Source organism: Lutra lutra, chromosome 9 (assembly GCF_902655055.1).
Source record: "Lutra lutra chromosome 9, mLutLut1.2, whole genome shotgun sequence".
Lineage (NCBI taxonomy): Eukaryota > Metazoa > Chordata > Mammalia > Carnivora > Mustelidae > Lutra > Lutra lutra.
Window position 1 is genome coordinate 67,753,536 of NC_062286.1, and position 27,458 is coordinate 67,780,993.

Here is a 27,458-nt window from a genome sequence, read left to right on the forward strand (position 1 = left end):
AAGCTCCTTCATCCTCTGAGGCAGATCTAGCTCTGGTTCTTGTAAAAAAAGTAAAGCACCACAGGTGCCTGAGCGAAACAGATGGATAATACAAAAGCCTTTTCCCCGGGTGAGACAGGGTCTAGCCTTACGAAGCCGGATCCTGGCTCCTTGCTCTCCCAGGACTATATGGAGGCTGGAACTCCCCATGAGCCAGAAAGCTTACTCATTTGCACCCCCTGGGGCGGGCTTGGACAGCAGGCTCCTTTCCACCCAGGCAGGAGCACTTTAAAGGTCACTTGCACCCCACCCCCATCTGTCAAGAGCCAGGGTCTTTGTTCTAGTATTTTTTCATTTCAACAAACTCAGTGGTAATCAACAAGATTTCCAGAACATAAGCACATTATAATGATTCTGTGTTTTATGAAAACAGCTTTATAAGAGCATCACAATGTTTCTGGACAGGGGGTTAGACCTGAAGATTCAAAGATTTACTCAGCTTGTGCCCCCACAGCACCTAGGACTCACATATTTGTATTTTGATAATGGACAAGATTCCTCTGGGGTGAGTTTCTGATTGTGAGACTTCTGGTGGATATGAAAGTGAAACCAGAATTCAGTGAACACAACTGAGGAAAATGCAGTTGTCCTGAAAAGCAAAGCCCTCCTCCCCACCCCCCTTCTTTCTTCTGTTTATGGACAGTATGATCCATTTCATCTTAAGACAGAAATCCTAAGGAGGCTCTGGAACCCCAGGAGCCCTGACTCTGAGTCAAGGGCAAAAGGAAGGTTAAACCACAACTGAGGGCTGCTGAAATGCTCTCTCCTATCCGGGAGTCTCCAGTCTTGACAATATCACCTGCTTCCCAAAACCCCTCACAGCTGCAGGACCAGGGGATGTACAAACACACGCAGGAAAGCTCAAGGCGGCTGCACGCCTGCCTAGAAGCACGTGTCCCTAACTGCCAAGTCCGCCCTCAGGAAACCAGATGGATGCACAAAATAACTTGAGATTTAACATTAGGAAGAAAGGAAATTCTTTTTCTCTAAGTTAACAATACCCTGCCTAATCTTTGTTTTTTACACTCACTCAAGGGTTTAGTGGTTTTTTTCCCTTCTTTTGCAGTTGTCTGAAGAGCAACAGATACAAAATGTAATACATGTTATGCCCTATTCCATAGGAGCACCCTTCCAAGACATGGTTGAGGTTCTGAATCAGTGAAAAAGACAGACTTGGAAGTGCTATAGCCAAACAGTCTTCAGAGGGAGGAGTAACTCCCCCTTTCACTCCATAGCATAAAAAGTTCATATGGCCTAGGGTCCCACGAGACCCTCTTGGGTATGATATGCAAGGAAACATTCTCAGCAAGTTCTTCCTTTCCACGGCACTTGAAAGCCGGAATGGAAGCCTGTTTCTCAATTACATCAGTTTCACAATGAGCCCTTAAATCCTGCCCAAACTGGACCACAGAAGATCGGGGGGAACAGAGGCCAGAGACTGACCCAGATAGGCTAAACCGGATGCAACTGGTCAGATCAGACCCGCCTCTCCTGGTGCATCCAAACCTTGATCTGCCCTGATCTCCCACTTTAGTTACAAACAGAATACAATGGCCTTCAGTCGGGGAGAAAAAATCCTAACTGCAAATAAATGAGTAAACAAAAATAAAAGAAGAGTATCAAATCTTGGAGATGCCTTGGCAGAAGAGGAAAGGGGTTTCTCCCTCACCATAAAAAAATCCTATTAGGGCATTATCCAAGCCAATTTTCTGAGAAGGGCCTGATAATATTCCTTTGTGGCTCTGTTATGTACTTAGGACAAGCAAACCTTGGCGTCCCTCCCTACTCACTCCTAGAAGACTTCGGAGAAGTCTAGTTCGCATGAAGGTAAATGTGGGCTCAGCTAGGGAGCATGGCTCCCGGGGCCCATCGTGTGATAGGCTACACACACATCAACTCTCACAGGGCACAGCTTATACCCGATCGCTAACTAGCATCACGGCTCTTACAAAGCTTTGATTAGGTATTGGCTTGGCTTCTCAGGGTTTCTTTTCTTTGGTGGACACCTCTACATGCCTGACCATGACAACCACATTTCTAGGCAACCATGTGTTGCCAAGTGATTTAAATTTTACCACCTGTCCAGACCCTGCCCACTGGGAAAGTTATACCCTCAGTCCCAACGACTTGGGACTAAATCTTCAGAGGCTTGGGTGTCTCAGGGTGCCAGACTCCCTCAGGAGCCCCCGGGTGCCATACCTGTCATCGATGGAGTCCACCTTCTCCTGAATGCGATCTGAGTTGATGTTCCCATCGCTCACCAGCCTCCGGCCCGTCTCCACAACAGCATTGATCTTCTCCTCATTGGCGTCCATGGTGGTCATGAAGTCCTCTTGTTTTTTAATAGCTGCTTCAGCTCCTTCCAAGGTGGTGGGCATTTCAGTGTGGGCCAAAACATACTCCTTTTTCCAAGAGAGAGAACCAAAATCACAGCAGGATGAAACACCATGAAATACAACTCGTTTTCAGAATAATGAAAGCACTCTTTCCTAGTCCTAAGTTTCCATTCAACACATACTTTATAACACTTACTCCACTATACTTAATCTACTGAATCAGAGAAAACAAAAGGTTCAGAGGAAAAAAAAAAAAAAACTAGTGAGACCCCATAAGGAATGAAATTTCCTTCAGTGGTTCAATGGCTAAATTTTTTCCCAAAGTACGTGAGGAAACCAAGCAGTGCTTTATGCATCAGCCACCAGGGTCCCCTCATGTGCCCACCCCCAGTGGCAACATACTCTTCAAACTCTCTCTTGAAAAGAAATGAACAACCCTGATTATTGGCCACCATCTTCAGCCATTTTCTTTCTCTAGTTTTTGCCTTGTGTCATTGAGAGAAGTCCTGACTCTTCGAGAGCAAGAAAGAGCCACTTAGTTCCCCCATCAAAAAAAAAAAAAAAGAAAGAAAGAAAAAAAAAAAGGAAAACACAAACAAATAACAAACAAACAAAAAAAACCCCCTCACTGCACTTGTCGATTCATCAAACTGGATTACTGCCTTACAGAATATTGCCAATCTAATGCAATACTATGAGGACATGCTATGAACACAAGAGAGCCTCGAAAGCGGCTGAAACAGAATGCTACTGTGCAGGGCAAGACACTCCCGCAGGAACCTTCAGCTCCCATCCCCTACTCTGGGATGGATTTCAATGCCTTGGAAGTCTGGGGTGTAAAGCACCTCAATTATCCTGTTTTCACACAGGATTGCTCTGGACCAGCAGCCTGGCTAGAAAGTTTCAAAGGGCAAGCAGGACCTGCTCTACCAGGAAGGAAGCAAAGGCACTTGAGGAGCAGTACCTGGTTGTTAAGGAAGGCCTCGGCCTGCTTCGTGTCCCTAAGAAACTGCTGGTAGGCATGTGACTGGGAGAGGAGATTCTGTCTGTTCTCCCACATTTTGTGGAGCTCATTCCACCCAGTGTCCAGGGCCTGCAGCCGCTGCCGCAGAAACATGTACTGGGCGTCGGTCTGTCCCTGGGTGACCATCTCGCCCATGTCCCTCATCTTCTGGTAGTCCTCCTCGTAGTTGTCAATCTCGTTTTTGATGTTCTCGTGCTGTGTGAGGAGCTTCTCTGCCTCGGTCAGGGTGTTGGGCATGTCCTCAGAGGCGATGGCCGTCTGGGTCCGGGAGAGCCAGGACTGGAAGTCGTCCAGGTCCCGCAGAAACTGCTGCAGCTTGCTGGCCTCTCCCAGAGAGGCCTCGCGGTTTTTCAGGGTGGTCTTCATCTCCTCCCACACGTCGCTGATCTCGGCCAGCCGAGACAGGATGGCCTGAGCCTGGTCGGGGTGCTCGGACTCGAGTTTCTCGGCCTCTTTCTGCAGGTCGCTCAGCTTTGCCTCGATGGCCACCAGGTCCCGCTCCATGCCGGTCAACTTGCGCTGCAGGGCCATGACGCCGGCCAGGTCGTTGCCCAGGTCCTGGGTGGACTCGATAACCTTGGTCTTCTCTCGAATCCAGGATTTGGTTTCATTGCACTCAAGGTGGTAGTTCTGTATGCTCAGGGCAGAGAGAAGAGCGTCCTTCTTCCTGTCCACCAGCTCTCGGAACTGACTCCACCTGTGGGCACAAGGGCACAGAGAGAACCGTGTCAGAGACAGGCTGACAGCTCATGGCTCCATGGTGACATTAACAGTCAAGGTAAAAGCTATCATTTTTTTCTCTCCCCCTATGCTATGAGAACAAATGCTTTTTGGAAAATCATCTCACTCAGTACATGTACACCAAATTATCGAAACAACTCAACGATGTGACATAATCTGGAAAAAGCCTGACACGAAGAGGCACTTGTTCAAGGAGTTCCAGGGTGGACAGCACATCTGTACCCCACAGTCAGTTACTTTCCGTAACTCCATTTCTGCTTACACGCTTTTTACTTATTTCTGAACTGCACCTAATGAACATTTCCCAAACCCAAACATGCCTGACAGTCCCCTTCAGAACCAAGGCTACCACAGCCTATTCAAATGTGTTTATTCAACAGAAAGATAACGTCAGGACAAAGGTCTAACTTGATAACCGGGACTTCTACTCGCTAAGTACCTCTAAAATATGCTAAAATTCTGTTCCAGAAATCATCTCAGAAGAGACAATAGCAGTGTCACCATGATGCCCTGGTCCTCCACGCTGGACACAGGTCTCACGCTAAAACCTTAACTTCTGATGTGGGGACAGGCAGGTGCCAGGCTGCCTTGAATGACATCACCCTAAAGGACACTTCTTGCAAAACCAGGGTGTGTTGAAAGGCAGATGCCAATGCTGTGACATCAGGGCCATCTTATCAGTGACCCCGTCTGGGAAATTCCTGACAGCAAGGCTCGCCAGTGACCTCGCCCTCCCTGGTCCAGCACACAGGGAGGCAGCCTGGCACAGACTGCACGCTCACCTCGTGTTGAGTTTGTCCTGCTGGGCTTTGATTTCCTTCTCACTTGGGTGGCCACTGTGCATGAGCTGCCGTGCAATCTGGTTCACCACAGCAACCCGGGAAGCCTGGTTGTTCATTTCCGGTTCAAGGCTCTCGAATCTGGAAAGCAATTCAACAGGGTACTCAGCTGCTGGGTCCTGGGTGGTAACGAGGGGATGCTGGTGGCCCTGTAGCAAGGACAGCGCTCCCACTCACCTGTGCTGGATGACCTCCAGGTCCTCCAGCTTCTCTGGGATCTGCATGTTGTTGAGCCACTGCTCCTTCTCGTCGATCCAGAGCTCACAGGCGTCAGCCTCACTGAACATCTTGTACAAGGCCAGGGTGTCCTGCAGCGCCTGCTTCCTCAACCGTGTCAGCTCGGCCACCTCCTTGTACCGCTCCTCAATGCCTGACAGCCTGCCCCTCACGTCCGGAGACTCGGCGTGCTCCTGGGGCAGGGCACCGGCCTGCTCGTGCAGCGTGTCGATGGTGGGCCTATAGTTGGCGATCTCCTCCGCCACGTCCTTGTGCTTCTTGACCAGAGACTGTGTGGAGTACTCGTCGTGGCCCACATCGTTGCTGGAGACAATCTTGAGGATGTCCAGCATCCAAGCGTCGATGTCGTCGGCATCCGCCTGGAACTGGTGCAGGAGCGAGGCCTCCTCCAGGCGCTTCTTGCGAATGGCCGAGAGCTGCTCCAGGTTGGCCCACTGCTCCCGGATGTACTGGATCCTCTCTCGGATCTTCTCTGACCCGAAGTGCTCCTCCGCGATCATGTCTTCACCTTCTTTGATGGCTTGCTCAAAGTGGCCACTGCGGCCACTCATCTCATCCTCGAACGCCCGGTGCTTGCTGAGCAGCCGCATGACACTGGTCAGGTCCTTCCCGTAATCGTCGGAGGACAGGATCTTCTCCTTCTCCCGTATCCAGCCCTCCTCTTCCGCCATCTCCCAGAAGAATTTCCAGAGGCGGCGGGACTCTTCCAGACGGGCACGGCGCTCAGCTGCCAGCTGGCAGAGTTCTTGGTAACAGAATTCCATGTGGGCCACGCGGTCGCGGATCACCTGAGGGTCGCAGGGCTTGTAACCTATTTAATGCACAGAAGGAATGTGGAAGTCGGATAGTTAAAGCAAAGGCCCCTGCCCGTTTGCAAGTAGTGAGTTATGCCCATTTTCTCACCACTAGATTACCAGCTCCACTCTCAGTGCAGAGCCATGTGATAACGCAATGGAGAACCTCCCAGCGCCTTGCCTGGAGGTAGGTGGCCATGGTAAGTGTCATTTTTTGACCCAAGGGCAAAGTGATCATTCATGAACCAAAAAAAAGCACATAAATCATAAGAAAAAGGTCAGCTGCATTTAACTATTTCTCAAATATAAAAAACACAACCAAATCCTTCCAAAGATCCTTTAAACAAAGAAATGTACAACCAGAAGTGAACGCCATGAGATGTTTGAGCAGCCACACCAGGGTTCTGGTATGCATCGAGTGTGGTCTAGGCAAAGTTTGACTGCTGAATACCGCCACTCAAAACCAAGCAGTACTGGAGTATTTAATGGAAATACATGTCCACTTCAGAAAAGCTGACAGAGTTAAGTATCCAGAAGGCTACCCTCCTGCATCTCATGTACCCACGACAAATCCACTGGGAACCTACAATGGCACAGCAATGTCAAAAACCCCAATGGCACAGACAACTTAGCTACTTCTACAGAGATGGCTATGGTGGTGGTGAAGTAAGGCTTGCCACAGTCCATCCTTACCTTCCCCGTCTGTTGCAAACTTCTGGGCAGAAGCATTGACACCTCTCACACGCTCTGCCTGGATGCCAATGTCCGCTTCAACCAGGGCGTGCTTCTGTAACAGGTCTTCCACGCCAAGCAAGTGTTTGCCATAGTCTTGAGACAGTAATAGCACCTGTGCACCAGAGAAAACAGAGGGCCCATCTGTGCAGACAACCTTGACTACAGTGTCTCATACTCTGTGGACAAGCTGAGAGCCAGCAACCACGACACACCCTCTTCAGCCAGCCACCATCCCTGCATCTCTAGGGGAGCAGAACGACAAGCAAATCAGAACAAAACCAAAAACAAACCTGAAAGCCTGCATCAGGAGAGACACAATAAACTGAAGATCATCTACCCTGGAATAAGCAGGTCAAAAATATACTAAGAACAAAATAGAAAAAAAAAAAACGAATGGGGAACCAGCAGGACGTGTAAACTGGGGCTGGAAGAAGAAACCGCCACAGCAACGATATTTCAGAAGAGAAGAGAGAAACACTGTAGTTATTTCAAAGTTAAAAGAAATCTCCCAGAAGTTGCTGACCCCCTCTGTGGATGTTTTCCTCAGGTAAAAGCTTAATGGTGTGCTCGGTAATACTCACCTTGTCAATGGAAGAAGAATCTAGTTGAAAGCTTATAAACCACATCTCTAACCAAGTAAAAACAGTGTCAGGTGGCTTTCTGCTTAGGAGGGAGTACACTAACACTTTCTTTTCTTCCTTCCATCAACCCAATTTGAGGGCCTCATCTGACTTCCTCTCCAGATGGAATGTGTACTTCACTCCTACTTCTGAGGGAAGTCTCTGGCCCAGAATCTGAACTTTAATGTACAACATGATTTATAAAATGAAAAGCGCCTCGCTGCTAGATTTTTATGAACATTTCTACTTTGAAAGGTCAACACAGACCATACTTGAGAACATCATAAAACTGGGACAATAAGAGGGCAAACTGATGGGACGAGGTGACCCCATCCCTCTGCCAGGAATGGCTCAAGAGATTAAGCAAAAGACGAGGGCTTATATCCCAGGAAGAAATCCCTCACAGAAGGTCAAGCTTGGGAACGCAGCACGCTGAGATAAAGGGGGCTTCACTGCACTATCTGCAAACTACCGGGTTCTGTTCCAGCTTCAGAGCTAAACGCCTTCCAGCTGGGGGACTATTTGACATGGATGAGCATTCTAACGCCTGTAGCAGAGAACACAAACGGGCACAGAGATCTGGCACAATGGCAGGTCTCTTCCTGGGCAGAAGGAAAGCTTGGAAGTCTATGCTCAGGGCTCTTAATTAAGGAAGGGGAAGCACAAACTGGCATTGGCAGCCATTTCCAGCCAGTCCCATCCTATGCGTACACCTATTACCACACTTCACCCTCACTGTAACCGAATGAGGGAGGTGGTCAGAGCGAGCCCAGATTAAAAACGAAGAAAAGGAGGCTCAAGGAGACTGCACGGATCCAGCAATGACATGTGAACACGGGTTCCCTGGTTCCCGACGCACACTCCACCCACACTGCCTACCCCTCTCCTCCCATCTGCCCACATTAGCTTCCTGGGTTCCCCCCCCAACGAGCCACTCACGCACAGATCAATGACATGGAAAGCTGGTTCAACCCTCAAGAGCTAAAAACACAGAAAATCTTAATTTGATTGATTCCCTATAGTAGAACAGATCTAAATTAAATTTAAATCACTGCGGCAGATCTCTAGCTGTGGAACTGGTTTTCAATACAACTTTTTTATACCTTGTATCTCATTTAACTACTGATCTAACAATCTTCCCCACAGGTAATATGGCCCCCTTTGACTTTACAGAGTGGGCAGTTAGGGCACCCTGGATGCTGTGCAGTCAGCGGGGGGTGAGGGAGGAGGAAAGAGAGGTCTCATTGGATCAGCTCTGGCCTCCTATTACTCAAGTTCTACCTTCATTTCGTCCATCCAGTCCATAATGTAGAGCATTTCCTGGAATATCTTTTGCAACCCCAGGTTCATCTCGAGACGCTGTCTCCGGGCCTTGAGCAATTCCAGTAGGTACTCCCAGAGCCGAATGACATTGTCTTTCCTTGCTGTGATGCGCTTGATGTCATGGTAGTTCTCCGCCTCGAGCTCCCTGGCCACAGCGACCACAGCCTGCACACGCTCCTCGTATGCGGCAATGTCTGTCTCAATGGCCTCATGCTTTTTCGTGGCGGCCTCAACTGCAGGAAGGTCAAAACCAAAGTTGTCCTACAGAGAAATGGGGGGAAAAACACACACACACACACAAAATAAAAAAGCCATCCAACTGGAACAAAGAGACAGAGGTTGAATCTCAACACAATCTATGGTGGTCCTAAAGCCACATTGACTTGAGCCCCGCCAGCTGCTGGTCTCTGCCTTCTATAGGACACTTAAAACTCCTCACTAGAGCTCAGATGCCCTCCCCAAGGCAAATCAGCAAGTACTCGTCTTACAGAGGGGTGCAAGCTTCTATCCGGCACCTTATACTTGTGTGACTGGAGCAGGTAACAGTTTGTATGAACACAAGGAGAAGGGAAAGTCACTTTTTACTTCTTTCGTGACCAGTCCAACTGCCTTGGAGGATCAGATGGTCAAAGATGAAAGGTAAGAGAAACGTCTAAAATTACATAAATGTGAGCAGTTCACACTCACTCACTGGCTCTAAACAAACTCTGCTTGAGCTGCTTCCAAATTTATGAAAAGTCAGACAAACAGAAGACCAAGTACATCAGAAATGATAAACATCCTCTTCATGGGAAGTGAGCAAGAGGACTCAAGTTACTTCAGAACAGCGGGTGTTGATAAGCAGCTGTCCTATGGCCCTCAAGGATGGTCTACGTTTCTAGATGACCCCGGGAGCGGGTCCCCGAACGAGGTCTAGAGCAGGACCTGAGACACCAGACGCTGGTTTTCGCTCAGCCAGGTCTCCCTCATAGCTGCTTTGCGGTCGAATCTGCGGGCGAGCTGTTCCAGTTTCTCCTGTCTGATGAGCTCGTTCCGCAGAGCCAGTTCTCGCTCATGTTCTGCTTTTTCCAGTCTTTCCCAGGCCTACAGAGGCAAAAAGGAACAGTTCTCTGCATTGCTCAATGAACTTTCCCTGGCTACAGTCAACAGCTAGGACTTCTCAGTAAGACCTGAGAACTCTGTAAATGGGACATCCCGTTTCCACCCTCACTGACTCTTAAGCCTTGAGAAAAACCATTTTCTCTCAGTTTAGCCTCATGGGAACACTCTCTCCTATCTATATCTAAAAGTCCTGTGTTATATTTGGAAAACAAAACAGTGTAGATAAGGAGCAATATAACTAAATTATAAATCTCTTACTTTGGGAGGAAACAAAGTAATTACCTTCAACAGATCTGATCACATATAAAAGATAAATGATTTCTCAGAAAGAAATCATATTACAAACCTCTTATTCATCCCATCCTGAGCCACTTTTTTTTTTTTTAATTTTTAACATTTTATTTATTTAAGTAATCTTTATGCCCAATGTGGGGACCAAACTCATAACCCCAAGATTATGAGATGTACACTTTCACCAACTGAGCCAACCAGGCACCCCACCCCACCTTTTTTTTTTTTTTGAGCTACTTGTTTCTTAATTCACACACCTGACCATTTTGTTCAAAATCTTCACCAAATGTTCACAGTAAATTAATTTCTATGAAATATATCTTACATTTAAAAAATTCCACTTAAAATAATCTAATTGTGTAAAACTGACCACAGTTCTAGATTTCTCAAATTTCTATCTGGATACAATGGCCACTGTCAAATTCTATAATTACAGACAAAACAGACCAAAATGGAAACTGTTGGACAGCCTCTCTGAGAGAAACAGCCAAAATCCTAAGCCCCAACGTCTAGAGATTCCAGATACATGAAATAAGGTTTCAGGTTCTTCCTCCTGCAACTTAAAGATGCTACAGTCGACTGCCTCAGACAGATGAGAGTAACAAGGTAAAGAGAATAAGCCAAGAACTGGTTTGATAAAATCTAACATTGCCTCCCAAAACTTTAATAGACCAACCCACCACAAGAATTTGCTTGACCCTCTGCAAAACCTGAGCCACTGCTGTCACTCCTCAGTTCAGCAGGCCAGGACCGACCCTTTCAGACTGCCCTCTTAGCAATCAAGACCTAGAACCTGAAGCTTACAGAGAAGGTCAAGGCCCCACACAGGACCAGGTGGATCAGCTTTACCTTGTTAATGTCAGAGATGAGCTTGCCCTCCCGGGGCATGTAGACCTTCTGATTGTTGGCCCTCATCTTGCTCTGAATAGTAAAAAGCAGCACTTCCAAGTTCCCCTTCTCAGTAAACCTAAGTACAGGGGGAAAAAAATATGTTTTTCTGTTCCTTCAAGGGCAAAAATTCATTTGCTTTTGGAGGAAAAAAACCTTTCACGCAGCCATACAATTTTAAAAGCCATTTATCTCTGGTCTGATTTATGTGGAACTCATTATGGAGAAAACACAGTGCATTAGTTTTTTTGGGTATTACAGACCGCAAAATGCACCCAACTGTGAATTCTGGTGGGGCTGGCTGGTTGCTGCTACTGAGACTTATATTCGGGGGATCACAATACCGCGCTTTTACTAATCACTTCCTTCAAAGTTTAGACTATACATCCTGGACAATGGACTTCATTCAAAGAGCACAGCTGAATATATTCAGCAAGAATCACTTCCAATGACTACCTAGTGTAACTTTCAATGGGTTTCAGAGACTGCAGGTAGGAATTCACAACTAAGCTGGGTTATAGAAAAAGGAGGAATGACTTTAGAACTCTAAGAAGGGATAAGGTCTATAATCCTTATTTGACAATTATAATTTTCAAAAACAAATCAAAAATCAATTCGGGGGATAGCAAAAACTGATCTGGACAGACAGACACAAAACTATCTACTGTCTGCCTTTATTCAACATGTTGTAGTTACACACTTTGCTACAGATTTACTAGTAGGCCTGACAATGGGCTACTGTCTCAAGCCCACTGTGTCTTACAATAAACTATATACAGGTACTCAGCTACTTCTCTAAAATCCAAAGTGTAAGGAATTCTGAAACACATTGGGCATTAAGAGTTTGGGAAAAGGGGACTGGAGACCTGTACCACTTCTTAGGAGTCTCACGTATCAGTATCAGGAGACCAGCAGCACAAACTGCTGGGAAGGGCTCACAGAGGGCGTGGTTTGTAATAGAGCTCAGCCACTCAGGGTCAGATGAAAAGGAGTAAGACAGGACCCTGGCCCTGGTAAGAGGCACTCATTAAGAGATGAGGTCAACGAAGTCAGAAACGGGAGTCTGAGGCTGCCATCATCTCTCTCCCTCCGCAACTGGTAATGCATCCAATCTGCATCTTACTTGGGCGGTTTCTCCACAGTGCGGTAAGTGTTGAAGGCCTGAAGCTGTTGTTGAACCCCAACCAGAGAATTGGCAAATTTGCGATTGTTGAGGATAATGATGGTTTGTTCAATCCACTCCAGAAGGTCAGAGGCAAGTGACTCATACTTTTCAATCATTTTTTCTGTTTCAATAGCATTGTCAAGCACCTGTAAATGAGAGTGAGAAAAACAGAACAGTAAGATCATATTGCCAAGTATGGGAAACAGGATTATAACCCTACAGGAGCATAGGCACACTTAATGACTGGCTCTGAAACAGTTCTAGGCTACTCTGGCCTAAGCATTCTTAAACTCGAGGAACTGTGTTAATAGGCACTCAGACTATAACTATTACTTGTGAGCAATGACAGCTTAACTATAATTGGTTTGGTAACCTTCCAACCCCCAGGCAAAGGGTTTAAGATTCTGAATGACTCCTGTGGCCTCAGCTCCAGAATTCCTAGAATAACAAGGGCTCTATGTTGCTTGGTCGGGTCCCATGAATGCCCATGAATTTTCCATTCTTGCTGCATTAAGAAGACAGTATCACCTGGTCTGAGGTATTCAGGAATATGTGGCAAGTGAACATCAGCCAAATGAAAACTAAAAAAGTACAATAGTGGGGCCTTTTCAACTGGGTAAGTAGGATTTCACGCCCGTGACATCAGCCAACTTATCAGATTTCCAACATCCCATCTTCTGGTAAGGTTGAGGGGAGGAGTGTCTCTGGGTCTGAGAAGCTCCTCAAATCTCTCCCTAAATACGGTAGCTGCTGCTCCTACTTCCTGTCACTCCTAGAGATGAAGAGGCTTCTGCCTACTTCCCTGCCTCTGGGGGTGCCCACCACAAACCGCTACCGGTTGAACTGATGAGCGCACGGGAGAAAAGGGGCTCGGTGGCGCTACATTAAGATGAGAACTTTATTCGTGTCTCACAACTTATAAAATTGGTGTGAACTCACCTTTCCAATTCGTTTTCCTTCAACAGCTAAGGCCTTCATCTTAGAGAAGTAGTGGTAATAGGTCACCACATAAGTGATAATGGACTTCTCATCAGGGTGGTCCACACTGATATCTGTAACCCAAAGAAGGTTTTGTTCAGTATTCTGCTCACAGCGCGACCACCCAGAACAACTGTTCAACACTGAAACAGGCCAGTGTTTATATTGGAGAGTTCTGCCATTGGTGTATTTATTTTATTTTATTTTAATTTTTTTTAAAGATTTTATTTATTTATTTGAGAGAGAGACAGTGAGAGAGAGCGTGAGTGAGGAGAAGGTCAGAGGGAGAAGCAGACTCCCCATGGAGCTGAGAGCCTGATGTGGGACTCGATCCCGGGACTCCGGGATCATGACCTGAGCCGAAGGCAGTCGTCTAACCAACTGAGCCACCCAGGCGTCCCAATGCCATTGGTGTATTAATTGTAAGTCTGACGCGGATGAAACCATCTCATTGACTCTTTTATGATATGAATATTCGTAAATACCTTCTACCAATGCAACAAGACATAAAAGTCTTAAGAGACATGATCCTTCCTCTCCAGGATCCCAAGCTACCAAGAAGAAAACTTCTAGAGAAAAATGAGGACTACAGTAAGAATTCAGGGAGAATTCTTAGCGATGTGACTACTTGCCGGACTAGGAGGCTTATCTCCCTGCCCATGTCCACTCCCAAACTGGGCTTGGGCTTCTTGAATCCTCCTATCTGCTGATGCCACCAGAACCGCTTCTAGTCACTGAGTCTTTGGACATCCTTATCTTCTTGTAACCCGGTATTCAGTTGGTCACCAAATCTGAGTCCAGATGATTCTATCTATGGAATCTTTATTGTCACTCATGGTTCAGACTCTAATGGTTGAATAAGCAGACTTGAAGCAAAAGCTTCCTCACTGGCTTTCCCTACTACCCAATTCACTTTATGCACTGCCCCTGGTTGATCTTCCAGAAGCATGGCTGCGAACACACTTTCTCCGAGCTCAAAATTACTCAAAAGTGCCCTACAATCTACAAAAATAAAGTCCAAGCCCCTTTAATCCTCTAGAATCTGCCTTAACTTTCCTTCCCTTCCTTCTAACCACTGAATACTTACCAGGCTCCCTGTAAGAGCCAACCACTGTTATGACACTTCTAATTCTATAGCCTACTGTTTCTTCTCAGGCACAATCTGAGCCAACCTGGACTAGTCAACACTCCCCAAATACACTCCACAATTTCCAATACTCCTTCACTTTACTCACAATTTCCCTTTGCCACGTACTATAATTTGCTTACACATATTTTCTTTGTTTTGTAAGACTACATCCCCAAGGGTAAGAAGCTTGTGTCTGGGTAAGCCCTGTGCTGTTCCACCTCTCAAAATGCTGGTGTGTTGTCTCGCGTAACGAGGGTAGTCAGTCAGTATTCACTAAGGGAGGCAATGAATGTACGAAGATGCCAAGTGGTGGAGGTATGGCAATATTGGGTGACACTCTTGACTTGGGACAGAAAAGAGAATACACAGCATGACTCTTAACTGATAATCAGGTTCTTTTTCAGAATGCACTCACATGCATGCCTTCTATCTTCCTGGCAGCCCTGTGTGAGGCAGGATTGTTTCTCTTAAAGATGAGAACACGGAGGCACAGGGCTGGAAAGCTCCCTGCCCAATGTCACCGAGGCAGCCTATGGCACTGGGGGCCAGAAGAGCAGCTACTCTTTCCACCCTAGTAGTCCCTGTGGCCAACTCTGCTTCTGCTTGGCCCCACCCAACTATGCTCCAAGGAGAAGGAAATGGAGGACTCCCCCCTCCAAAGCTGATCCTGTATGCAATCTAATAAACATATAATGTTGACATAACTGGGAAGATGAGAGCAGACAAAAAACCTTGTGGTTTTGTAACCTGTCTGCAACTGTATCTCTGCTGATGCTCTCTGGGCCACTGGGCAACTAACAATAGCTAAGGACAACTAATAACCAAGATCCAACCCACAGGGTAAGTGACACGAATGGCCTTTTTTTAGTTCCTTGTCTTGTGATCTGAGGAACATATATCCCCTTTTTCATACTGGGAAGGGATTAGAAAGATTAACTAATGAGCAAGTTATTTAAAAAAAAAAAAAAGGTTATTTAGCACCAAGAGCTATGGCTGAGAAAGAATGTCTTCCCATAGTTAAAACAGGGGTAAAGACAGAAGATTAATCACACCCCCAAGGAATTTTAGTTTTCTGTTTATATTAAGAAATCATTTAATACGTTAGCACAAAGATAATTTTACCTCAGCTTCCGGGATAGTGAACATATCAGTGAATCTAATGCACTGGAAAACAGCAAGCCTGCTTGGCAGCCTCATGACCTCGATCTGCCCTTGGGGAGTTGAACTTCCTGTTCTATATTTATAAGAACTTTAAACTTTCACTCACAGTTTTCTCTCTCTGGTATTTGCTCACAGCTATGAGCTGTGATCTACAAAGCTCCCGCACTACAAACAAATCCTGTTATATTTCAAATGCTTTTCAGAATAAGAAAAAGTACCTATGACAGCTCCGGCGAAAAGCCTGGAATTAGGACTTTGTTAAGTAAGGGAGCTATAAACTGAGGGAATGCCCCACATAGGTCAGCTCCATGTCACCTGCAGTCAGGCTTTGGGGTCCTGCTGTAAGGACTCAGAGTTGATCCGGGCAGAGCTCAGATGCTGTGCCTCCAGGCAGTCAGCCCTAAGAAGGGACTGTGAGTCCCAATCCTCCTTCCACCCAAATGTTCCCATTTCCTGATGCACCTTCCTCACTTAAGCTCTTCTTACTCAAAAGCAAACAGAGCACAGCCTCCTACAAGCCCCTCACCTCAACCCCCTGGTCTGCACCCATCCATCCCAAGGCTGCCTGCCACCCTGGCATGAATGCCAGTCAATAAGCATTCACTGAGAGCCTATGGCAGGTTCCCTTCATTGAGAACAGCTGCTAAGAACTTTCAGTGACTGATGAATAACCTCCAAAAACTTTGACCTATAGGGCCCCGACCCACCTTTCCAGTGGTAGTTCCTATTATTACTTTAAACACCATTCCCAGTGAACTGTTAGTCCCCAAACACACCTTCCTTGTTCCTGGTTCTTCACCTCTGCTCAGGCAAGTGCCTCTGCCTAGCAAGCCCTCTACTTCCCAACATGTTTAAATCATACTTGACTTTCAAGGCCTTTTCAAATATAATCCTTTGCACAAATCCTCAAGTAATTCCCACACCAAAATTAAGCTCCTCTTGAGCAATTCCCAATGCACACTACACAAATAAACTGACGGCAGATTTTCTATTAGCCCCTCACTAATAGAGATGCTGCTGGAAGTCCCACCTTATATCTCTCAAGTCCTTACCTTCCGGATCCAACAGTTTAGTGAGGCCAAGGTGCTGCTCTGCCAGGTTGAAGGCATTCTGCAGATTGTAGTGTGCATTGGATTTCTTTAGCTTGTCAAAATCTATCAGGTCAGGCCTATGCAGAATGAGAGCGGAACAGGATAAAAACCATGGCTTAAGAACACCATGTGACCAATGACACACCAGCATTACTCCAGAAATGGTAGAAACCACTTTACTGAGCAAAGTAAAACTCTATAATATAAATCATCAAACAATGAAACCTGATTTTTGAATAAACACTTCAAAGTTTATTAAGAGAACTGAAGATAACGGACAAACTGATTTGTTTGGGAGAATTTACATATTCTCTCACATTTTCCTCACATGGAATGCAGGAATTCCCACCGTGGTGCAATATCTAAGGCAATGGATATGAGGGTCAAGAGTCACCCAGATCGGGGCAGAAGAATGTCAACATTCTACCCCAAAACTGTTAGTATGATTTCTGAGGAGGTGACTTACCGGTGTTTGTGTATCAGTGCGTTGAAGGCCATGCCATCCCTCCAGCTTGTGGTGAAATTGTGAATGTTGACGTTCGGGTACCTACAAAGACAAAGCATAACAGAGTTACCAAATAAAGACTGACAGTTTAGTGAAATGCAGTGTTTATGAAAAAGCTTGTCAGTACTGAAAAAATGTGAGGCAATGAGTATCAAAAGGACTATCAAGTCAGAGCAAATACTTCTTCGACTTTAGCTTTCTATTAAAAAAACAAAAATAAAAACAACAACAAAAAACCACATCCATGTGACTTTTCTTTCTTGGTAAGTCAATCAGACAAAAGATGTGAACTGAGTCTTAGATTTAAAACACCATGGTTACATAGGAAAAAGTGACCACAACCAAGACACCTCTGAGACTTCTTTGCCTCTACTGGCTTTCTCCTCTGCCAGCAAAGATACTAGGACCCCACAGTCACTGACATCTGAATTCTGGGGAGAGAGGAAGCAGCTACCTGTTCATAAGACACTCAGCTTTCCTCCTTGTATCACTGAACTGAATAAAGTTTTATATACCAAGGATCTCCCTGAACAACTTCCCTCTGTTGGAGACCTACCCTATTCACTTAGCTATTCAATACTGTTTACAGGCTTTGGATCTGTGGTTGATTCAAGGCTTATAACTATGTTGATCCCCTTATTAGGCATACCCACTTTATGAGTTTCATACTTTTCATTAACTGATCATGTCTATTACAGTTATAACTGTCCTCAAAGTAGTTCTAAGTAACTCTCTAGTTAACTGGGTAGAAAATCAGTTCTAAATACTAGACCCAACAATTTCAGTGAGTAGTAGAACAGATCAGTTCTCTAAAAAAGCATTTTCACTAAGATTTCAAAGGAGGAATAAAGGGAAGGAAAACCGAGACGGGTAATGTATAAAGACTACTATTAAGTTGACTGCACAAAGCTTCCCCAAAGGAGCAAAAATTAAAAGCCGGAGAAAACCCACTTGCTTTTTAAAGTATCATGGATGTGATTCTTAAATAGGGTTTCGGGATTTTAAAATTCAAGATCCACTGTTCTCTGGAGCTGCCTTAATAAAGAGAGGGAAACGGACTGAGGAGCTGACAGGTCCCGAGCGTCAGTCAGAACTCCTCCCATGCTGTGAGCGAGCTGAGATGTCAGCTACCTACTGCTTATGAGTTAACAAGACTTCTCCATGGAAGGAGTGGAGGAGATAGCTGTCAACACCTCAAAGAGATGACTGCAGCAGGGTTGTCCTGGGTGCAGTGGCCCTGGACCCCTGGGGAGTTCATACTTACCCAGCTGTCTTCATCTGGCACCACAACAGCAATGCATCCTTGGCAGACTTCTTCTCTTTGTTGTCTTCCGTCTCTACACTGATATCCTGGATCTAAGATTTACGAACAAGCATTAGATGAAGAGATGGGTCAGCTGCCCAATAACAGCCACAGAAGAAATGATCTACACATACATGAAGAGTATACTTCAGGCCACAGCCCAGTTGTAAAGCCTATCTACTGTGCCAAAGAAAACTGCTTTCCTCAAGGTTCACCTCATTGAAACAACAACCAGGTTTTCTACTTTGCAGACATAAGGAGGAAGTGAAGAATACTTAGCTGCACTACTTCCCAGGACCCACCCCCCCTTAGGGGTCATGTCTAAGCTCAAAAGAGCCCACCTTTCCAACTACAAGTGCTCACTGTAAACACCCTACACCTTGTCAGACCCCAGAAAAATCTTCGGTTCATTTTTTTATAACCAAGTATTTTTCACACTAGGGTGCATGTCCCTCATTGATGAGGACAGCATGCATATATATATATATATATTTTTTTTTTTTTTTTTTTTTTTCCCTAAAAACTGACCCAAATTCCCAGAAAAAGCATGACCACGGTAGGCTTCCATGGTCTGTGCTATAGTCCCAACGTCTGTGGCTCCCCCGAACTCTCAGGTTGAAATCCTAACTCCTAAAGGTAATGGCATTGAGAGGTGAGGCCTAACAGAGTAGGATCCTCATGAACAGGACTAGTGCATTATAAAAATAAAGGCTTCAGAGAGATCCTTAGTATCCTCCACCACGTGAGGGCACACTGAGAAGTTTGCCATCCAGAATGGGCTCTTGCCAGCCCATGCTGGCTTGATCTCAGACTTAGCCTCCAGAACTGTGGGAAATGAATTTCTATTGTTTGTAAGCTACCCTTTCCATGGTGTTTTGTTACAGCAGCCGGGATGGACTAAGACAGTCTGCATTCATAAGCCACTCATGGAAAGCATGCAAGCAACATTATACAGAGCCGGGTCTACTGGCACCAACATCACACTGCCTGGGTCTAAGACCAGGCTCCACCACCTATTGTGTGTCTCCAGGCCAGCTCCTCAGCTTTCCACCTGAGGAACGGCCAACAGCAACAATGGCTATCTCACAGTGTTACTGTGCACTTGAACAAAGAAAGAATATGAAGTGCTGAGCTCATGACGAGGAACCCGTAAATGTTAACTCTGGCTTAGGGGTCGCCCTACCAGTTATGTGATTTTAGACAAATGCTCTAACTACCCTTTTGTCTTTAGATTCTTACCTATTATACTATAATGTGGGACAGGGATTGGGGTAAATGGTGTTGGCCTAGAAGGCCACCTATCATCTTTTAGCTCTAGCTAGTCCAAACTTCCCTACCCTGGTCCGTCATGGAACTTCCCTACCCTGGTCCGTCATGGGTCTTCCCATTTAATCTACAGACATGCCCCAGAATTCTTTTTGGGAAAGAGATAGAAGAAGGATGAAATATATAAATACAAGATTATAAAGGTAGAAACGTTCAACTGGGAAAAACCCTTAGAAATTGAAATAATTATAACTTCTAAAAAAAAATTACCCCTTTTTAACCGTGCTAAGTATGTGAAGTGTGAGTCTGCATAAACTCTAAACTCTATTATTAGGATCGTTAGTTCTTGTGCTGAAAATAACTGTGAAAGAACCTTATTCAAGAGGTAAGACACAGACTCATCAGGAAAGGCAGGTGGAATTCTACACATTAACCCCTGTCGACCTTCTCATGCTTCTGTGTGAAGAGGGGAATCTGTTTCCAGACTTGGTCATTTATACACAGTCTACCCTTCTGAAAGGATTTACACAAGGCAAGACTTTCCTTCCAGTTTCCCACAACATCCTTTATTCTCTCTTAAAAGGAGAGCAGGATGAAACCTAAATGTCACCATTAGTACTTAATGGATACTTCCTCCTATGCACACACAGGACAGGCCAGGTCCTCAGAGCTCTAGACACGTGCACACGCACACTCACACGTGTGCACTGGAAATGTAAGACAAGGCTGTATATTCAGGAGCTGGAGGAAAGAGAGATCTCTTTGGAACGTGGAGAAGCTTCACAGAGGAAGCAGACAGTGAGCTGGGCCTTGGCTGATGTAGAATCAGTACCTATCTGTGGAATGAGTAGGGATTTAATACAGCTGCTGGACGGAGGAAGCTAGGTCACGTAAGACACCAACACTGCAGGCCATGCAGTGACATCAGCAGCCTATGTTTCTTGCCTTAAAGGAAAGAGAAAGTACCTATCAGCACTTACAAGTTCAATTACAGAAAAAGGCAAGCTGTCAGGAAGCTAATTAGTCAATGACTCAACCCAATTCATGCTGAGAATCTTGGAAAGGGCTGCGTGTGCCAGCTCGCCAACATGGGCAATGACCTGGTGTGAAAAAAGGCCACCATCAGGATGCCCTTCCATGCTCTGATTACTACAGGCCAAAGGCAAGAGAAAGAGAACTTTTTACTTTACAAAACTGAGGGGAAGTTCAAGGAGGGTCCTACTAATGGTATTCACTCCATTGTCAAATCATTTGGGAACTGACAGAAACCTATATAAGAGTTCTGTTTGTAAAATAGAGTCACTGATTGTTATAATTAACTCCATTCATGATTTCATCTCAATAGTGGTTCCCGCTTCAGAACTTCTTAACTGGAATCACTGGGACTGCCACCCAGGGATTCTGAATTACTAAAAAGCTTTCCCCAGGCCTCCAAGGACCTCCTGGCTTTGGAACCACATCCATTCAGGGAGTTTCTCAGGACAACTCTGTTTCAGCTCCTACCCCTCCTCCCACCTACCCACCCAGAACACTGTTAACTCAAACCCATTCCCCTGGGGAAATGGGAAAGAAAACGATTGGTTACAGGCTGACTTCAGAGTTTTACCAAGAATACAAAGAGCTTAAATTTGATTTCCGTTTCTGCCCTTTTTTGGTGAGACTTTTATTTAGCCAGAAAAATCAATTAGACTTTATATCAAAGGGGTGGAACAGGAAGGAAAGGCACAGAGAACAGAGCCACCCAGGAGACAGGACTGTTAGGACATTTGTTTGCAGAGTAACCTGACGCTTTGGTAAGAAGTGTTTCCGGCATTTCAATTCTAATTGAAAAGCAGGAGCAGGAAGCACTGCCTGGAGAAAGAGCCAGTAGCCAGGCCAGAGGTGCTCCACAGGGCTGAAATTCTGAGCTCTCTCTTAAAGGGTCAGAAGCAAGCACTGCTGCCCTGACTGGTTCTGTAATCCTGGATAAGGCTCCTTCCTTTCCTCACTCTGAGGAGACAGAATGACCTTGAGAGTACCTTCTGGCTTAGAGTACTTCTATACTTAGAGCCTTCCCGCCCCCGAGCATAACAAACCCATAAAATTGTCATCAATTCAAACAAGCATAAGGCTCTTGCACATTTCCCCTGAAAACTGCTTCCTCACATCCAAAGGAGAATGAGAAAGTGAAAATGGAGGCCCCCCCACCCGTGTCATAATCCTCAACAGCTTCCCCTAAAAATACTCCTCCAGGATACGTGCTACAGTGCGGCAAAGTTCAGTCAGTCTAGTGCCAGCCACCTAGCACCAATGACGTCCTTGTTATCTTCGCTCCTGAAAGCCGAGGGGCAGACACCAGGCATTTAGAGCAGTGGGCAGGCTGCAGCCCAGAAACACCCTTATCTGACAAGGGCGCTTTTCAGGGGCCAGCAAAACTAAGGGAAGATGTGGTAGCTGCCAAATGCCGACGGGGGCTGAATGGACACCCAGCTCCACACACCTGACTCGGGGATGCCATTTCACTAGCACGCCGTACCCAGGAAGAAGGCTGAATCCCGCGGCCACGTGCCCTTACCTGGAAGCGCAAGATGATGGTCCAGATGAGGCCGAGGGTCAGCCGGTGGTTCCCATCCACGATGTCATGGGAGCCCATGTTCTCAAGATGGACTCTCTGCTCCTTCAGGAACTGAAGGGCCTTGTCCACATTCTCTAGACAGTGGATGCGCATTCGTCCCTTGGTGGGTTTAGGCTAGAATCGGGGGAGCAGAAGGCAGAAACAGACTATGTAACAGGGTGCAGACAGGCTGGGAGCTACTGCCCAGAGTTCCCATGGGCCCGTTCATGCAGCACTCTCCTCCCCACACCAAAACCTTCAAACACGTGTGTGCTCGCTCAGTACAAGTACAGTGTTTACCTAACATCCTTACCAGAGAAAAGTTTACTTAAGGGACGGGGATCCCTCTTCAGAGGTTTGTTCAGTCATGCAAGGGACACAGTTTATACATGAGCACAGAAGCTGGAAGGTTAGAGAGAAAGGAACCCAGTCTCCCTGAAGGATTCAGAGCCGCTGCTGCCACCCACACAGCTTTCTGCAGATGCATGGCAGAACACCCCTGAGACTTTCCTGACTGCTTGAAACATAAAAATAGGTTTGCTACTTGCAGGTCTGGGTTGTTTCCTAAGGCTGGCTCCAAATGAAAAGGGGACACACTACCAAATGAGAATTTCCAAGTGGCAGTTTCATGAGGGTGATATGGAGGCCTGAGAGAAAGGGTGTGACCCACTGAGAAGAATAAAGGAAAAGGCAGTATGAGAGCAATGTAATTTGAATACCCCAGTGTCTCTTCTTTTTACCCAGTTCTATCCAACCCAAGAAGCTCTGGGAAGGTGAACATTTTGAATAAACAAAGCAAAAGATCAAGGCAGGCGCGCGCGCGCACACACACACACAGAGGAAATTCTCCGTGAGTCTCCATCATCTACTGGGTCTAGAGCAAGCTCATGTCTCCACTACCTGGCACTGGCCTTCCCTCCTTCTCATTTCCCAGCACAGCCCCTGCTACTCTGGGCTGCACCTCAGGCTGATGATGCTTCCAGCTGTCCCAGGGCCTTTCCCTCTCATCTCTTTTCAATGACTGTGCACCTGACTAGGGAGACAGGGGCCCAATGACATGTGCTGTTTCAAACCCAAACTGTCTTGGTGCCAAGGCCTGCAGAGCAATGAGGACAAGGCCATTCTACTAACTGTAGCACACGGTCCCCAAGTGGGCCTCGAAGGGGTAGCAAAGGTCATTTTCTAATGGAGGGTGAGAGAAACAGTGTGGATGGAATCAGGAGGGGCTACAGGGAGGAGGAAGGGAACAGGGAGTAGATAAGGGGACTGTTGGTCTCTTCCCAAGCTCCATCAGGTAGAACGACTATTATTTCAGACTCGATCTTGAGAAACTTAATCATAAACACACAAGACCTTCCAAGCCTCTATTCTCTCTCTACAGTGTCTCAGAGGAACCTATGTTCCTTTCCACACCCATATGGGTACAAGGAGTGAATGGGCCAGGATGGTGATAAAGGTCCATTTCCCTGCAGGTTGATAGGTCTAATGCCACATCGCAGGGACCCCAAGGGATACGACTGGCCATGCCAGATGAGCTATATAGATGGTTCACTGCAGACCCAGATGCAACTCAAGTTCCTGAAAAGCACCAACCACTGGAAATACCAGGGCATGAGACACAGGAAGGAAGTGTGGGTGGCGGGGAGCGGAGGTTGGAATTTAGACAAACCTCTTCAGGTAAATGATCAGACTCCTTCAAATGGTTAAAAAACCAAACAAACCTCATGAACTTCTAAAAGGCAGGGAAAAAAAAAAGGAACGGTTTCAGCAATCACTCCTCTTTTTTTTTTTTGCAATTCTCCCCCCCTGTGCAATATGCTTCTGTTGGACAATTCAACACAGAGGACAACAACTGTGCTGCTGAAATGCCTATATTCAAGTTACAATTTCACCACTTTCTAGCAAAGCAGAGCCTTACTTCTCGATTGTTTACCCATAAACTGGTAAGAATACCAATAATTATCTCAAAGGGCTGTTACATAAATGAAATGGTAAACTAATCATTATGGTGTTCTCAAACACACAAATGTCTTCTCTCTCTACCAGCAAAGGCACAAGTCTTTTCCTCCCACAATTCTACTTAAAACAGGAAAAGGTGGGCTCCCACCTCTCCTGTGTTTAGATATAATACACCTCTCTGGAGAAAATAGGAAATATTTGGACTCTAGACACAAATTCCCCACTAAGAACCTGAGAAGTTGACATACTTCAATTCAAAGGCAAGCTCAAAACCAGGAACAACCGTACCTCTAAACAGAGATGATGATAACACCATTCTTCTATTCGGACACCCCAAATTAAATTCTAGACTCAAATGAAAAGAAAAAGTGGTAGAGAAAAATGTGGCTGGGTGGTGTCCCGACGGAGGGGAAAGGATGTGAAAATACTCAAACCTCGACATTTGGGGCTTCTACACACAGTAAGAACTCTGTGGTTCAAAGCATGTTAGGAAACAAGTCTGAGAAACATGATTTACAGACATTTTAAATCTGATTACTGTGCTGTAGCTATTACTTCAAACTGGACAAAGTCGTGCACGGCAACAATAAGTACGTGCACCTATCACCTCACTCACTTTGCCGCCCTCTTGCTTCTCAAACCCTTCCCCACCTTCCATCTCTGTTGAAGCTCACTCATCAGCAGTGGCCCATTCCCGCCTTCTATGCCAAAGGAACAGACAAGACACGGTGAGGTTACAGACTCGTTGGTGGCACAGGAGGAGGGGGAGTAAAAACCAAGATGAAAACTCAAGAATACCAGCTGCCAGGTCTCCTGCTGGGTTTGCCCTCAGCACTTCTATCCTGTTCTGGGGCACAAGAGCTGGGCAAGGGGGCAATGATGACAGGAAATTAATTTTAGGAAATATGAGTGATCTCACAGAGCTATACCTTGAAACACACTGGTTGTTAAAATGGCAGAGCCCCCAAATCTGAACATTCTTGGCTGCCATGACTGCCCTCACCTTTGTGAGGGTGCTTGATGATGGTCATCACATTCGGTCCTCACAGAAAGACCGTCAAGTAACTGCCACTTCACTGAGGAGACACTGTTGGACGGACGGGAGTAATCCACGCCGCTAGTCCCTGCGTGGCCGGCACGGACTCCAGAGCTCACGCTCTTCCTGCTACAGCAAGAACCAAGAGTGGTGCACATTTCCACATGAAAGGAAACAGACTCAGTTCCACCTGGCAGATAGTTTTCTTTTTCTATTTTTTTTTAAGTGCTATTTTTATATTACTAAACTTCCATTTTCTTAAAAGGAAAAGAGAGTTAACAATGGAGAAAACTAAACACAATGGAACTGGGGGAGGGGTGCAGTCCTCAGTAATAAACACTTTCTCGGGCGACGCCCCAAGAGCAGCTGATTCTGCCAAGAAAAGGAGCATTTCCTGTCCTGCCTCCATTGATTACTGTCAAATTTCCACTGTGATGCTGGTGCATCCCCACCAAAACATGAGACTTTCTGTCCTGGAGGTCCCATCCGATGGGGCAGTCTGAAATGCATTCACGTGGAGAGACGCTTGATCCCAGACCCACGTGGGACATAGAAATGAGCGGCAGCTGTGGTGGCAGCAGCAGAACCGCTCCTCTGAGGAAATGCCCATTTTTACAAATCCTCCTTTAAATCATTTTAACAAGCTTCCCTGCTCTTGCAAGCACATTTCCTGTTTCCCTTCCCAAGGTCCCTTCTGTCCCTTCTGGTCCCAAATCTTTATCAAGCACAGCTCTATCCTAGGCCTCACCCCAGACCCATCTATTTTCAGATTCCAAAGAAGGAATGGAAATCACAGAGCTAAGGAACCACCTCTAGCTCCTGACAACATGATTCCAATAGCTTATTAGAACAACTTGTCCGAGCCCTGCCTCTGAGAAGCAGTGTGGCCTTGGGCAAATGCGCCTGAGTAGACCCAGTGCCTTTAGAAAGCAACAAAGGAACTGGATGGTTCTCGGTCCACCATTCTGCCTCCAATGGCTGCCCATCCTTGAGTCTGAGTCTCCTCTCCCCTGCAGGGTGTGAGGATATGCAGAACTACAGAGTAATCACAATGACAGGGCTTCTGTCAGAGTTTAGAGACAGCAAAGAGAACACAGATGTTTCCTAGAGCAATCTGGCCTCCCTGAATAAAGAAGGAAGACACAGGGGAGGATGTCTGGCAGGGTATTTTGGTAGGCCCCCTGGGGGCTGGGCCACACTGTTCCACCCTGGAACCCTCACTCCCTCAGATTTTCTTTATGTGTGTCCCAAGTCACCTTGAAGCCACCTGGAGCAGGAGCTCTCCAAGGGTTGCTGGGTGACAGAGTACCAGCCCTGGGAAGCGGGAGAGGCTGACTCTAGGACTCTACCTGCTATGCACTAGCTGGATGGCCTGGCTGGCCACTTACTCTGACTCTCAGTACTTATGAAATGAATGGATCTAACTTAGTGGTCACCAAAGTCACTTCCAGCTATAAAATACAATGGATGTGTTGGAGAGCAGAAGGCTTACCAACGTGCAAGGTGAATTCTCACATGCCCACTGATTCCTTGCTCTGTTAAAGAGGAAATGGGAGGAAAGAAACTAACTGGTCTTCACACCAATGTAACAGGCACTTGCTTATCTTTGCCTTTTAATCAAAAATAGTTCAAACACACACACACACACACACTTACACGGCTCTACTTAATTCAGATGGTAGGATGAGAAGCACTAATTTCAAAATCTCCTCTAGTACAATACATAGCCAAACTCACTTCACACTAAGTCCCCAGTCAAGTTTTGATTGTTAATGAGTATAAACGATCCTTGTCCAATAAAAATTAAATAGTAGCACACTGTGCTCCACTAGGTCCTGCCTGTTTCCTTCACTGGCCGGGACCTCTCCCAATAAATATTTTCCTTCAGCAGGAAAGGAGGGCACCAACAAAGAGGAGAGTGGACTGGAGTCCAGGTTCTATGACTTACTAGTGACACTGGCCCTGGGCAAGATCCTGGTCACCCCCGCCTATTTCTTCCATAAAGTCCAACTGTCCACCTCATTAGACTGTGAGAAACTCAGTGAGATTGTGGACGTGACAGTATATACTAAAAAGCAAGACATGCTCAAGTTATCATCATCACTCTTTCCCAAAAACCTCCAATTTAGCTGGGATACTTTCCTACCCCAGTTCCTTCCTGACAGCCACCACCAAATGTGCTCCTCACTCTCCCTCAGAGCAGACGTCTGACCCTTATTTTCTCCACCATCCACACCTGAACACCTCCGTCTTGGATCCTGCTGAAACCCCACCCACTTGCCATCCAGAAGGCTTATTGCTCCT

General features: G+C 46.2%; 1 protein-coding gene across 4 annotated transcripts in view; it reads right to left on the reverse strand.

Annotated features, from left to right (window-relative positions):
- The window catches only part of SPTBN1 (spectrin beta, non-erythrocytic 1), a 200,054-nt gene that overhangs the window by 40,886 nt on the left and 131,710 nt on the right, over positions 1-27,458 (reverse strand). For all 4 annotated transcript variants that reach the window (XM_047745608.1, XM_047745609.1, XM_047745610.1 and 1 more), the window contains 14 exons: positions 22,121-22,294; positions 18,262-18,353; positions 16,959-17,039; positions 16,454-16,569; positions 13,073-13,185; positions 12,092-12,279; positions 10,930-11,047; positions 9,613-9,771; positions 8,647-8,949; positions 6,704-6,857; positions 5,157-6,027; positions 4,923-5,060; positions 3,340-4,096; positions 2,239-2,441 (listed from right to left, as the gene is read on the reverse strand). In XM_047745608.1, the coding sequence (XP_047601564.1) occupies positions 2,239-2,441; positions 3,340-4,096; positions 4,923-5,060; positions 5,157-6,027; positions 6,704-6,857; positions 8,647-8,949; positions 9,613-9,771; positions 10,930-11,047; positions 12,092-12,279; positions 13,073-13,185; positions 16,454-16,569; positions 16,959-17,039; positions 18,262-18,353; positions 22,121-22,294 (3,467 nt within the window). The remainder of the gene's footprint in view (positions 1-2,238; positions 2,442-3,339; positions 4,097-4,922; positions 5,061-5,156; positions 6,028-6,703; positions 6,858-8,646; positions 8,950-9,612; positions 9,772-10,929; positions 11,048-12,091; positions 12,280-13,072; positions 13,186-16,453; positions 16,570-16,958; positions 17,040-18,261; positions 18,354-22,120; positions 22,295-27,458) is intronic.